Source organism: Camponotus floridanus, unplaced genomic scaffold (genome assembly GCF_003227725.1).
Source record: "Camponotus floridanus strain SB8 unplaced genomic scaffold, Cflo_v7.5 scaffold218, whole genome shotgun sequence".
Lineage (NCBI taxonomy): Eukaryota > Metazoa > Arthropoda > Insecta > Hymenoptera > Formicidae > Camponotus > Camponotus floridanus.
Window position 1 is genome coordinate 82501 of NW_020229346.1, and position 14986 is coordinate 97486.

General features: G+C 28.7%; 3 protein-coding genes across 3 annotated transcripts; 2 read left to right on the plus strand and 1 right to left on the minus strand.

Annotated features, from left to right (window-relative positions):
• The first annotated feature begins 1998 nt into the window (after positions 1 to 1998).
• On the plus strand, positions 1999 to 4841 carry LOC105249995. The gene is made up of 3 exons (XM_011255832.3): positions 1999 to 2483; positions 3983 to 4150; positions 4339 to 4841. Exons 1-3 carry the CDS (start codon positions 2417 to 2419, stop codon positions 4557 to 4559), a joined length of 456 nt encoding a protein of 151 aa, XP_011254134.1. The 5' UTR covers positions 1999 to 2416; the 3' UTR covers positions 4560 to 4841.
• Positions 4842 to 7171: 2330 nt separating this feature from the next.
• On the plus strand, positions 7172 to 9494 carry LOC105249987 (sorting nexin-12). Its single transcript, XM_011255822.3, has 4 exons — positions 7172 to 7491; positions 8020 to 8115; positions 8327 to 8451; positions 9035 to 9494. The coding sequence occupies exons 1-4, from the start codon at positions 7327 to 7329 to the stop codon at positions 9138 to 9140; spliced, it is 492 nt and encodes a 163-aa protein (XP_011254124.1). The 5' UTR covers positions 7172 to 7326; the 3' UTR covers positions 9141 to 9494.
• A 2234-nt stretch (positions 9495 to 11728) lies between these two features.
• Positions 11729 to 14560, minus strand: LOC105249976. The gene is made up of 4 exons (XM_020027126.2): positions 14141 to 14560; positions 13457 to 13639; positions 12337 to 13363; positions 11729 to 11899 (listed from the first exon to the last, which is right to left on the minus strand). Exons 1-4 carry the CDS (start codon positions 14336 to 14338, stop codon positions 11817 to 11819), a joined length of 1491 nt encoding a protein of 496 aa, XP_019882685.2. The 5' UTR covers positions 14339 to 14560; the 3' UTR covers positions 11729 to 11816.
• Between the last annotated feature and the right edge of the window lie 426 nt (positions 14561 to 14986).

Below are 14986 nucleotides of genomic sequence, written 5' to 3' on the forward strand. Positions count from 1 at the left end.
TTGATGTTTAGATGAATTAACACAAGTAACATGGCAAAGCAAAATATTGGCAGTATGAATTATAAATATGTCAGGGACTCATGGCGAATCGCTAAGATGCTAAATATGTTAATGCTGGCCATATGAAACATCTATTTAATATTAATTTACATGTATGTATTTGCGAATAGGTATGGCACGATCACGTAATGAGTAACGTAATGTAAACGGAACTGAAGACAGTCGTGATTATACGTTTTTAAAGAACATGTCGCTGTTCGTTCTGCTGACTTTTCGATAAATCTATTCATCTTGCCGAATTATTTTGCTTATGATGTTTTTTTTGTTTTGATGTTTATTTTTCAATAATTTTACAATCTTGAAACAAGGATTAGGAAAGTAGATATCAAACATTTACACCTGAGATACGCAGATAAGAAAAGTTAAACTCGCTATCACTACCTACTAACTTGTCTTATTTATTCTGTTTAAAGAAAAAAGTCAGCTAAATTTTACTTAAGATCAAACTTAATTGAAAAATTAGCAAATTTAAAAAAACTTACAATTAATAGAACATGAGAAAGGTATTATTCCATAAAATTGTGGAACTAGATCGAAAGAGATTGTCGAGGCTGTGTAACTCGCGCTATCATTCACTTTAATTTTATTTAAATCATACAAAAATTGATAATCAAAAGAAATGATTGAAAAATTTTACAAGAATAGAGAAAAGAGTGAGAAAAAGGAAAGTTGAAAAAATTGAAAAAATTACGAGTAGAAATATCTAATCGTTCGATCGATCGTGCAGATTAATTAGTAGAAAAGTAGGTGTAATTATTCAATTTACATTACGAGCATCGGAAAGTCGAAGACGAAGATTGGAAAAAATTGTATTATTTATATCACTTTAACGGGAATTTTTGTGGGAATACGTGATGCGCAAATACATGAGTAGTGTGACAGTTTCGTGACGTTGAACGTGTTACAGGAAGATGGACATTATCCACTCAACGTGCTCCAAACTACCACTTTACTCTTCATTTGAACGTAAAGCTGCTCGTATCATTCGCAGCCTTACCTATTTAACCCATATGTTTGTGCCAATTCTTTGTAAAACATTTCACATTCTTTTTCAGTTGGTTAAATATTTTATTTTATTTATTACTAAATGGGTAAACTAAATGGGTACATTTTCTCGTAAATTTTCCAGCTTTTTTCTCTTTCTCTCTCTCTTTCTCTCTCGCAAAACTTTTCAATCGTTTTCTTTGATATATCTAAAGATAAATTACAATTTAATCTTTAGATATATCTAGCAACACGTATCCCTAAAAGACGTTTGTAAAATTATTTAAAAACATCTTATTATCCTTTCAATATTTTTAATGACATTTTTTGACTTTTTTGTGCTATTTGGAATGTTATTAATTTTTTGTATCTTCTCTAAACTAATTTCACACGGATAAGTGGAACAAGTCGATCTTATATAATAGTCTTGAGATATAATGTAAAACGCATTATGTAAGTATGTATAAATCAACACAGTACGAGACTCTAGTTTCATTATGTAAATTCAATTAATATTGATGAGAATCGATAAATAAAATTATTAGTCCCGCTTGAATTTTATTTGTCATTCATCATTGTCATCAATATTCTTATAAAAGGTTTCGGTAACATAATTTTCAAGCAATGTAACATTCCTTATTTACACACACCGCACACACACATACATACATATATATATATATATATATATGTATGTATGTATGTGTATCCTTGTAATATATACATACATTACGTAATATATATTTTATCAGTAGTACTTTCATTTCCTGGGATATATCGATTTTTTTAAAGCGATTTTATATCACAGATCCAGGGGAAAGATTTCGCACAGCGATAGGAAGATCGATCGATCCTGGGGTTATTCGTAGATGAGCCATATATATTCGTCATGGTTTCTCCTTCCACCATCAACTACCTCACCTTGCTTGTTCTCCCTTCCTCGGCCGTACTGGTCGTAGTCGTGTGTTCAGCACTGCTCGCTGGTACTGTATACATCGATGCTAGAGTTAGTGAGCTTGCGCCACGCTAGCGCCGTACATTAACAGTGCTTTCTCAGTTCTTCGAGTCTCAAATGATACTTTCAGGCGTTTTCAATTCTTGATTCTCTTCTCCCTCTCTCTTTTTCTCTTTTTCTCTCTCTCTGTCTCTCTCTCTCTCTCTCTTTCCTTCTCTTTCTCTTTCTTCCCGTTTCTATTTCTCCTTCTCCTTTTTCGCCTTTTAATTCCCCTTATCTCTCTTTTCCCCTACTTTTGTGTATATCATCATTTTTGCATTTATCTTCTTTGTGATTAACGTTACTCTAAACAATTAGTGAGGCTTCTCGACGAACAGTATTTCTTCGATTGTTCCAAGAGGAGGGAAGAAAAGAAAAATGAAGAGAATCCTTCATTCTATCGTTATCACTCTATGCAGTATTCTTCTGTTCTTGTGCTATAGCGGTAAGTGATAAAATATATTTAGGAGTGTATAATTTTTTAAATCGATTTTCCAATTAGATGCATTGCGGATTAACACCTCGATGTGCTATAAATATATGCTATAATTCTAACATGCGTATATGTAAATGTACCGTGTGCGTATTTTTTTGTAAAATGTATCGCGGCAATTTAAATAACAGTTTCTCTGTTAAACTTAATTTAATCCAAGCGAGATTAAAACGCAATCATAATTGACATTAGATGTTGATAATAATGAAATGTAGAGTGCAACAAAATCGCATGATTGCGCTATCGAAATATTTTACTCCGAGTTATGAAATAAATTTTAATTATTGTTCTCTGAATTAACGAAACGGAAAAAAAATCTTAATAGCAGACAGATAAATTATAAGTCGCGAAATTATTCCTATCAGATTTGTAAATTGGTTACTTAATGTGATCGCTCTCTTGTTTACTACACGAGGATCGCAAATAATATAAGTTTATTGATGTAAGTTTGTCGTATATTATAAATTTATAAAAAATGATGATTTTTTTGCGGATATTTTTATAACTTTGCGGTGAAAAAAAGATTGGAATACGCGTTTGCACGAAGACAGTCCGATTGTACGAATATATCTTTCCGGGGCATGTAGCTAGCGTGGCTGCATTGATTTTTCTACAGGGTAACCATATCAAGGGTTCGATGAACTATATTCGTGTATGGAATGACGCATGCAATAATCGATTAAACAAAAGTAGTGCGCCCTTTTTGGAATGTTTACACTTTCCGTATATATATAAATGTTACAATTTCTTTCAACTTCTTTCGTGTAAAATCAATAACATTTTATACTACGTGTGCGATGAATGAGAAATGTAAACGAGAAACTAAAGGGAATATAGCATGTCGCTCGATTTTTATTATACAGTTGTCAACATCGTTGTATGTAAATGATTTTAGCCAAGATTTTACAAAATTGATATGCCTCTCGATCTTGTTATCTCTTCTTTCCATTGTGAACTTTAACCTTGTTATCGCATTATATTGAGTATAACTTTATAAGGAAATAACATTACAAGCAAGTTAAATTAAAGAAGCAATTGACTATTATTGGATAGAGTTTAAATAATATAGGACATTAAATAAAATAATTATATTAAATAACATAAAAAATTTAATAATAAATTCTATTTGCGTATGATAGAAAAATTTTGAAACACGTTAAATTTTATTCGCGCGTATAATGAAAAGATTTTGAAACTTCTTATTTTCCATCTGCACGTTTTTAAAATAATTCATCTATAATTACAATACTATATAATAACTTCAAATAAGTATAATCTTCATAAATAAATAAAAAATATATCGCGAGATATTACGAAATAAGATATAAGTTTACATTTTTCAACGAGTAACATAAAGCTGTATTCGTATCATGCATGTGCGCGCGTTTGTGTGCGCGCTTATGATGAAAAAATAAAAGAGATATAAATAAATCGATTGTAATATTTTACAGGTGTTGATGCTATACAATGTTATCAGTGCAACAGTCGCAATAATAGCCAATGCGCCGATCTTGTTCCTCCAGAATCCATGAAGACGGATTGTTCGGAACTCAAGGATGGCGCAAAGTTTACAATGTGCCGCAAAATTACACAAGTCATCGAGTTTAGCGTCAACGGTCGTATGTGTTAAGATTGCATTGCATTAAGTATCGCTAAATTTTAATTTATTAAATATATAATTATTGAATATGTTTAGCATGATTTGTTTCTAAATTGAAAAAAATCTATTGATCTTACAGAAATGCGTTATCATATAAAATTCCATATGATCCATATCTAGAATAAAAAACTTGTCCTTTTTATACAGTACCACCCGATACGCGAGTTATTCGTGGATGCGGATGGGATGAAACAAATTATAAGGGCAAGTGTTATCAACGAAGTGGATTTGGAGGTAGACAAGAAGTTTGCTCTTGTTTAAATGATTACTGTAATGCGGCAACGCCTGGACCCGGGATCTTGCCGCCTCAAAGCCTCATTCTTTCATGCGCTCTAATCAGCATGCTACTAGCGTTTTTACGAAATTAATTGTTGTTAAAAGATATCAAAATTCTCCTCATAGAATATGTGAGACAATGATAAGCGGAAACTGGAAATTAGGGGAAAAGTAGGAAGATTTAATATATTAAGCGTGCTTTTTTTCCTGACACGAGTTTGTGTTCGAAGATAAGTTACTGAAAATAACGCATAGTAAATAAAAGATAAAAAAAATAATTTTACATCATATATAAGTGGCAGAGAATATACAATAAGATGAAAGATTTTTCACCTATCGAGAGGAATTTAAAAAAATACCTTCGGGATTTATATACAAATACATATATATATATATATATATATATATATATATATATATACACGAAATATTTTTCGAGTTGTTCATGTAGTCTAGTTACTAATAAATTATGTTGTATACATTGATAATTATCTAGATCATAATACATAAAAATAGATGTTGAATATTCTATAAATGAATATTCTATAAAATAGTAGAATTTATAGAAAGAATGAAGTTTATGTTATATTTATATATAGTCTTTCTCCCTTCAAAATTGATTTTCGTTAAAAAATTATAACTTATATTTCAAAACTTTTCTTTTTTCTTTTTTTAAGGAATTTATTGATCAAAAATTTACATATTTTTAATGGAGAAGAAGTAAATATTATATTTATTATATCTGCATTGATAAAATGTTGAACAAAAAATAGAATTTAATGCTTTATATCCAGTAATGTTTACATGTTTTAAAACGTATAAATATAATAAGATCTTGATTTTAAATTCATGAATACGAATAAAAAACTGTTTAAACGGAATTTCATGTATTGTAAATTACAATTGTTATAATTATTAAATAATGATTAAAGAGAAGTGAATTTTTAAAAATAAAACTCCTTTAAAGACATTTTATAGAATTGTATTGAGAGATCCACTCAAATTTCATAATTTTTCATACACTGACAATTCCGTGTGCACAACAATTGTATATCTGTAAATGTATTTACATCAGATATTTAACATCTGATATCTCAATATTAATAATTTTGTGCCTGCTATTATATAGTAAAAAGAAATGTTTAATCGTGTATTCAGAAAAAATTCTTATTTTTAATATTTTAATCACACGACACATTGTTATTGTCAATAAAATACTAATATACATATGACAAAACGTTATCATTTTATTAAACTTTAAAATTATATTATGAAAAGACGTACATCCTGTTTTTTACTAAATATATCTTTAACAAGTATCTACAATTCGTATCTTATTTTGTTTATCAATTTATAGGCAAATTATATATGATTTGTTTGTGTAAACTGGAAATATATTTTCGATATTATCACGTATGGGCACGCACGCATGCACACACATACACATACACACATACATAAACACATTATAAACACAAATTTTCACTATTTATTTAATATTTTCAATATAAGTAAAAGAGAATTAATTATATATATACGAAATATTTTTATCGAGCTGTTCATGTAGTTCCATATGTAATTAAAGTAGTTGTTTCATATATAATTAAATATATAATTATATTTGATTGTACACATGATCTTTTTCCTTTTTTTACATATTCCTTCCTTATCGGAGATAATTAAATATACTGCCAATGTAATATCTTATGTTATACCTATAATATTTGAAAATTAATTAGTACCTTCTATTTTGTTCTCCGTAACTATATTTTGAAGTAAATATTATTCCTTAGCAGATTCGAATAAATTGAAACTCTCTTCTTATTATGCGTTACTTTCCGTTATAATTTACGCGATCACGTGATCACATACCAAGTAAATTGTGTTTAGAAGAGAGACAATAGGCACTGAATATGCCTTGCGCAAGCGCCGCTAAAATGAAGCGGGAAATGTAGACACTTTTGAATTTTCCATTAAAGAAGATTAATTTAAAGAAGGTTCCTAATTAAAAAATTAAGCCTGTCACTTCTGTCAATTGTATTTTAATTAACATCGATCACAGTGAGTGAAATAATTAAAAAGCATACAGGACAGTGGTGTGATTCAAATCGCTGAAATAGGAAAAATAGAAACAGAACTATATGAAAAAGAAAGATTCCGTTTTAGGGACTTAGGCCGGTATTCATAGTCCGATCTTATATTTAAGATCGTCTTAAGTCTGATCCGAGGTTGACTTAAGACCTCCTTCAACCAATTAAATAGTTGCATAGCATTCCAAGCTCGAACTTAAGACGATCTCAAATATAAGATCGGACTATGAATACCGGCCTTATTTTAACATATTTTAGCCTATGGAACAAATTTCTCTAGTGAACGTCGCTGATGGAGTTTTCGAATGGTCGAGTTTGATCCGACCTGGGATACTTTATTAGACGTCATTGACCAATCACAGCCATTCTTCTGAAGAATGTATGGTTACATTCTTCAGAAGAATGGCTGTTATTGGTCAATGATGTCTAGTAAAGTACCCCGGGTTCGATCAAACCCGACCATTCGAAAACGCCATGAATTGGAGTATAATGTGTATGTATGTCCTATCATACACAATTATGCTTTGACGCAATACGACTCACGCACGAATGAGAAAGAGAGAGAGAGAGAGAGAGAGAGAGAGAGAGAGAGAGAGAGAGAGAGAGAGAGAGAGAGAGAGAGAGAGAGAGAGAGAGAGAGAGGAGTGAATTGTGTCAAGTTGCCGAATGCTGTCATTTGGCGGTGCTTCGTTATATCCCGTTCTATATCGATAGTGATTTGTAAAAGCGAAACACTCTCGCACGCGAATATTTTAATTGAAAATAGGAAATGGCGGATACAACCGTAGACGCTACACGACGCTTAAACGTTAAAAAACAGACGCTGGACGATGCTTACGCGGCGCCTGCGAATTTCCTTGAAATCGACGTGATTAATCCAATAACACACGGAGTCGGCAAGAAGCGATATACCGATTATGAAGTTCGTATGAGGGTAAGTAATGTCCATTTCGCTTTGAATATTTTCCATAGCAATACTAGATACACTCCGAGGCTCAGGCTCGGCTGTTGAGCGTGCAATAAATAAACTTTCGCTCGCATAATTTTTTTCATCCGAGACAATAAGACGGGCGCATTTTCACGTCAAACAGCTGTAATTCAATTACATTCAACCATTAGATATATTATGGGCTGTGCCTGTTATCATATTGATAAAAACCGAAATACGCTTGTCGTTATGCGTCAAAGCAGATGCAGTATTCTTTACATTGTATCTTTATTTTAATTTTTATATTTATAAACTTATTTTGTATGTAATATTCAGCGCAATAGAAAACAGAAAAATGTAAAAGATGTGCAAAGATATTTGATGAATATGAATAATCCACATAAATAATCTATTTATTTTTTATACTATATATTACATCACTATATTATTTGTACACACACACACACACACACACATTATATATAAAATATACATTGATTCCAACTCTTCCAATTCTTGACTATTTTTTTTTAGACAAACTTGCCAGTCTTTAAAGTGAAAGATTCAACCGTAAGAAGAAGATACAGTGATTTCGAATGGCTGAGAAATGAATTAGAAAGAGATAGTAAGGTTAGTTAAAGTTAGGTAGTATAAATGAGAGACATTGTAAAAATTATTACTAATTAAAGATAACTATTGCTAAGATTATGATTCTAAAATTCTTATTAAAACTTTATAATTTAATAAAATCACATATGATTATTTATTAAATAGATATTGTTTAAAAAGTAATACAATTGTATTTAAGATTTCCTATTTACATATTTTTATAAAATTGTAGATTGTAGTTCCACCATTACCAGGAAAAGCATGGAAACGTCAAATGCCTTTTCGTGGTGACGATGGCATATTTGAAGAAGATTTTATTGAAGATCGAAGAAAAGGCTTGGAAGTTTTTGTTAATAAGTGAGTATATTGTTTTGCACACATATTGTGGAATATGACAACTAATATATATATATATATCCTGATTTATTTATTTATTTATCCTGATTAATTTCAAAAAGGAATTTATTAGAAAAATCAATAGTTGTTTCAATTGTGTACATATTTGTGTGCGGGTATGTGACAGTTATTTAGAATTTTATCTTTAGTGATGCAATACACATATTATATACAGTATAAATCTTTATTTTATTTATTAAACATTTATTTTTAATATTAAAGAAAAGGATATTAGAAAAAAGAAACCAAAATTTTTATCAGTTATTTCTTTCAAACAAATGAAAACCAATGTCTTCAATTAATAGTTTGTTTTAATTTGATTGTACTTTGATTAAACTTGCATTGCTTATTTATGTTTCATCTTAATGAAAATACTGCACGCATTATTTTTAAATTGTACATTCTAACAAGATCAATCAAAGAATATTTTAATTATAATACTCTATTGCATCTGTAATATATTCCAATGACGCATCTACAATGCTATCAGTTTTGCTTATGTAGACAGATATATAACTGATTGTATTGTGTAACTATATTTCAGAATAGCTGGACATCCTTTGGCACAGAATGAACGATGTTTACATATGTTTCTACAAGAACCCGTAATAGACAAGAACTATGTACCTGGGAAAATACGTAATACATAAGTCAAAATAAGAAATTATCACAAATATCTTTTCCATCAAGCCTTCTACATTCAAAGTTTTCATTATATTGACATCTTATTTGAAAGTCATTAACATTCTTCTATACTTTTGCTAAAGCTAATCAAGTTTCCAGTACTGTGCGATATCAAATCTGGTCGCTTATGTGAAAACATCCACTATATCTATAATTTACACTCTTTGAATATTGCTATTCTCTTACACGAAAAGTATAGTTAAGCATCTCTTTATAAGGAAATAAATAAATAGTAAATTGGCAAAATCATTCTTGTTACTATAGGTTGATTCTGTCTATTGTTATAATAATACTGTTTATAACAAAGGAGATAACTAAAATAAAAAAAAAATGTTATTATTCGTAAAATTATGTTCTATAAAATAAACCCTTTACAGCACTATTGTTTTAACATATAAATAGAGCATATTTTTTTAATATAATTAAATATTTTATGTGCGTTTGTGTGTGTGAATTATCAGCTAGAATAATGATAGCTTTTGAGTCAAGAAATAATATTTTTATATACAATTATTACATATCAAAGGGGAGGGAGCGATACTAGAAGATATCAGCCAAGGAGATAATTTTAAATGAAAATAAATAAATAATTTAGAATAAATTTTTTTTTATACAAAGTTTTAAAAAAATCAAACTTTGGAATTGGAAAATTAATGTCTGCTTCATAAGTATACTTATTTATTATATTATTATTGTTATTATTATTATTATTATTATTATTATTATATTGGTGATATTATCTTTTAGACTAAAATATGTAATATTTATATAATATCATATCAAAAAGAGCAAATTTGATATATCCTTTAATTTTGTATAAGTTTAAATAATATTAAAACTGGATTAATATTATTATCATTTTTAAACATGTGTGGTTTATAAAGAAAAAAAATGTCAATTTCTTTTTCTTTCTGCTATGCAACACTTTCTATTGCATATAAAAAAGTCTCAAATCTACAAATTAGATAATAAGATATATGTTATAAAATCATATTATATATGATATATATGTCATAAAACGATATCGGAGATTTTTAAATCGATATATAAGTATTATATGTTAGGAATATACTTCTTTTGGATTTTGAATTCTTTAGCCAATTTTGAGTATAATTACAATTTTGTTCAAAATATAGTTTATCATGTAAAAGTCATCGTATATCGCAATTTTTTTATGACATATACCTTTATAACTAAAAAAAAAAGGTACAAATTTAAATTTTTGTACAAATACAAAGTCTACCTTACATTAATTGAAGAAAGATTTAAGATTTTTATGTTTTCTTGTTTCTTTGAAGTTTAATTTTTCACTTTATTTTTAATTTAACTCGACATTTTTTTGTAAAAGAAAAATAAATACGAAATTAATCAAAGAATTCATAATTGAAAAGAAATATATATAGTTGTAAAAATACTCTGTATTAATTATTCCATCATTACTATTTACTTCATTCATAGTAACTCTGTGTTCATACATAAAATGGAAAGATTATTATTAGTTTTACATCCATCTCGATATGTCGAATAGGAACTTGTTTTATATATTTTGAATCTCTTTGTGTGACTTTTTATGTGTGTGATTTAATATGCAAAACAATTAGTGTATTATTATGGATTAATATTACATATTACTACAATCACATATTATCATCACTTTCATTGTCATTTTTACCACTCTTTCAATATTTTTATTATTTTACCATTATTGTACCTATTATTAAAATTGACAGTAAAATTATATTAATTGTATTAGTGTTTTTATTTTTTTCATTGTAACTTTATTATTTATGTTAGACACTTTCTATTTGGCAATATCAGGTCTACAATTTAAAAAGATAAAAAAAGAAAAAAATTTAAGCTAAATAGAAGAAGAATATCAATTTTTTAAAATAAAGTTCTAATGGAAGATACCACTGGTTTGATTCAAGATTGAGATATCTTTAAATATTATAGTTTTTTCAAATCATTTTTTTTTTAGATTTCTAAACAATAATCAATTTTATCAATTCTCATGTATAAAAAATGAATTCTTAAAATTTAAATAGAAAAACATGAAAAAAAATGTTCAAACAAAAATATAATTCGTAGAATAAATAGCGTTTCTTATAAAAAAAAATCTTCAATGTATTACAATACTTTCGTTTGAGATTTTGTTTCTTATTACTTTTAATATTTTTTTCTGTCTCTATTTGATGTTCTCATTGTAGTATACAATATTACTTATTTCAAATAACATTATTAATGATTCGAGTAATACTATCACTTATTTCTTATGAGATTAATAATTCTGGAGTTAATTTAAAATTAATTATTTCATGACAATATTTCACACACTATATATATATATATATATATATATATATATATATATATATATATATATATATACACACACACACATTTATTTATTTATTTTTCAAAATATCAATTTCTAGTTTTCAGAATTTACATCTTATTTATAAGTATTTACATATAATTTTCTCATGTTTAATGCACAAATGAAAAATTTGAATAGTATTCTAAAATATAACAATAGTATTACAAAAGAATTTATATGGAAGGAAAATTGTATATGTTAGAATATAAATTTTCTAAATTAACATATTGCATAACAGAATTGATAATGTCACGCACCTTCAGTCTTATAGGTATATATCTTGTTTAGTTTTAATAAATTTCTTGTTCTTGAAATAACTTTCTATATATTTGCTGACACATTCTTGCTCTGAAATATATAAAATAAAAGAATAGGAATTTTGTTATTAAAAAATAATGTCTTAGTGTACCATATCTACAGTATCTCTATTTTCTCCTTAAAATGTATATGAACAATATCGTGCATCATCTAATATGTCATAGAAATTTTCAAATTGAAAATGGAATGAAATAAAATTGATGTAGTAATATACGCATTGTATTGTAAAATCAATTTCAAAAACCATTCTTTCTTTTATTTTTACATTTGCAACTGTCAACAAAATTTTGCCTTAATAATATGCCAAAAAAACTCATTTATTACACATCACACATTCACACGCGCGCGCATACACAATACATATATACACAACATCCAAAATAATAACGCGTTATATATTAATTAAATTCATATTCTTAGATATGTGCAAAGAAATATAATTAATTGCAAGATGACAGATTGCTTACCTGGAAATGTATTTTCTATAATGAGCATGTCCGCGATATATTTTGCAACAGTTTTGAAAAGCTGTCGATCTTTAATTCTTCTCTTTTTGTAAAATGGCATTAGATATTTAACAATCCAAGGCGCTATTCTTTCTTTGCAAGCCGGTAAATAATCTTCTATACAGATTGGTGATTCCGGCATCATTTCTTCGTCTTCACATTCCCCAAACAACTCAAGAAATTGCTCTTTTATTTTTCCATGTTTACGATAATTTGTCAATGATAATTCAGTCATTTTGGCTTTTAGTTGTGTAACTTGATGCACTCGTTCAACAAACCAAATAGCATTTATCCTCTGTTTCTGTTTACTTTCATCAATCTCATTTCCATTGGTTTCTTTTGCTTTTCTACTTTGCAATTCCTTGTAACGACTAAAACTAACTTTTCTTTCACTTGTACTTACTTTTGCTATTTTAGGTTTTGGTATATTATCGTTTTGTGGTATACCAAAGAGATTTGAATCTGCTTCTAAACATATCTTATTAATCTCCTTATCAATATTAGCCTTTGTAACACCAGAATGTTTCTCAATCAATTTTGTAATATCAGTACTATCGTCACTCTCGCAAAACATATCTTCCATATGTTGTAATAATGAATCTTGTGAATTGTCATCTTCCTTTCTAATAGCAGTTACATCATCCATCATTTGGAAATCACTCTGATCCTCATGTTCCTGACTAGTATCGTTAGATTCTTCTTTTATAGTCTCTTGTAACATTTGTGTATCCATCTCGTCATCATCGATATTTTTCAAAATATTTTCACTTATGTGAGAATTGTCAGAATTTACTGTTTCTAATGCTTCCTCACAGTTGGGCGTAATATATTGTATATTATCATTTTGTGTATTATCTACTTCGTGCAAATCTGACCACATGTCATCTGTTTGTACAGCAACATCAATTTTATCTTTAGATGTTTCTAAAAATATTATTAATTTTTTATATGCTTTCTTTTTGACAGTATGCGACTTTATATCTTCAATCTACAAGAATAAACAAATTATAGTATCTATTAACATATCAACTGAAACTCTAACATTACTTTTTTTCTTATTGTTAATATTAAACTTTCTTACCATTCTTAACATATTTTGTCTGTACAAAGTAGCTTCTAATGCCAATCGAACTGCATGTAGTTCCATTTCATCTGCACATTTTTTTACTTCGACGTTTAGTATATCAGCATCTCTTTGTTTATAGCAAGTTATATAATTACCGAGTAAACATTTATGAAGATAAGACAAGTATACAGCACGGACCTGTGCAAACAATATATATATAATACAATATATAATATAAATAATGATGAAATCAATAATATGTACGCACTTGAATATTTTAATAAAATTCTACTTATAAAATAATTTGATTTTATAATTAAACTATCTCTACATTGTACATTGCATCAATGAATATTAGTTACTTTGTTGTAATCAAAATTTTTTTCCTTTGTCATAAATAATATATAATGACTAGAATAAAATTATAAATTCTTAGAACGATGTACATTTTAAATAAACTAGCATCATATAAAAGAAAAGCATATACAAACATTAAAGAAGTTTCTTCGAGTTATAAATTTACAATGTACAGTTTGTCAGAATTGTGCTTACACCTGTTACATAAGACAGAATATAATTATATCTTTGATCGAGAAATCAAAGTCAATTTTTTAAGATTTTGTCTTTAATTTAAGATCTTTCGAAAAGAAATGAGCACAGTTATTTAAATTAGTTTACATATAAAAAGAAACCGCTTGCCATTGCAGTGAGACGTAAGAATTCATTGTTGGATTCGTCGACAAAAACAGAATTGTTCATGGAAGGCGGTGGTACGGACATGGATAAGAAATCGTCAATATCATCCAGATTAACATCATCATCGCTGTCATTGCAGACATTCTGACCTTTTTTTAGCGCAAACGGTAGAGAGACATCGATACGATCCGTTGTCATCATTGTAGCGAATGTCTCGCGATCATTATATCTCTCACGAGTTAAATTAGGAAATTGGTTGCGACGAATAACTAATAATAACGTGATCGCAAATCATCGTCGGTATTGTTACACACATTATTTAATTTGCTAATTTTTAGCGATTACAATAAATTTGACTGACATAAATTGCCGCTACGGAACCGCTAACCGCGAACTATTATTAAAGATTAGCCGAATGCCGGATTAGCGTCTCTCCCTAGTATTACCAATATCAGAGATAAGGTGCCTTTACATGGTAGCGTCGAGCGTCTGCGCAGAAAACCATGCATTGCGCATACCTGCGCGGACTGGTATCCGAGTGATCACGTCGCTGATTGACTAATTCAAAATAGGACTCCCTGATTGGTTAATCATTGTTGGTTATCTAGGCACAGATAACGGCCATTGGCCACATTCAGCGGACTCAACAGTTGGGCAACATTACTAGATTTTCCGATGTAACTCGACGCTGATTGGTCGGACCTGAAAGTAGAGACCAATCATATTCGATTGCTACTTAGCGGTTGAGTATGCGTTGAATATGCGGCCATTGTTTTTATAGGGAATAAATTTCTGAATCTGCGCAATGGAAATAGTTTTCTGCGCAGACGCTCGATGCTGCTCGATGTA

Bases quoted from the DNA above. Each gene is read 5' to 3' on its own strand.
- LOC105249987 (XM_011255822.3), top strand. From the start codon at position 7,327: ATGGCGGATACAACCGTAGACGCTACACGACGCTTAAACGTTAAAAAA. The intron at 7,492-8,019 runs GTAAGTAATGTC...ATTTTTTTTTAG, and splicing joins ATTATGAAGTTCGTATGAGG to ACAAACTTGCCAGTCTTTAA. The intron at 8,452-9,034 runs GTGAGTATATTG...ACTATATTTCAG, and splicing joins TTGGAAGTTTTTGTTAATAA to AATAGCTGGACATCCTTTGG.
- LOC105249976 (XM_020027126.2), bottom strand. From the start codon at position 14,338: ATGATGACAACGGATCGTATCGATGTCTCTCTACCGTTTGCGCTAAAA. The intron at 13,364-13,456 runs GTAAGAAAGTTT...TTATTCTTGTAG, and splicing joins GACAAAATATGTTAAGAATG to ATTGAAGATATAAAGTCGCA. The intron at 11,900-12,336 runs GTAAGCAATCTG...TATATATTTCAG, and splicing joins TATAGAAAATACATTTCCAG to AGCAAGAATGTGTCAGCAAA.
- LOC105249995 (XM_011255832.3), top strand. From the start codon at position 2,417: ATGAAGAGAATCCTTCATTCTATCGTTATCACTCTATGCAGTATTCTT. The intron at 2,484-3,982 runs GTAAGTGATAAA...AATATTTTACAG, and splicing joins TCTGTTCTTGTGCTATAGCG to GTGTTGATGCTATACAATGT. The intron at 4,151-4,338 runs GTATGTGTTAAG...CTTTTTATACAG, and splicing joins CGAGTTTAGCGTCAACGGTC to TACCACCCGATACGCGAGTT.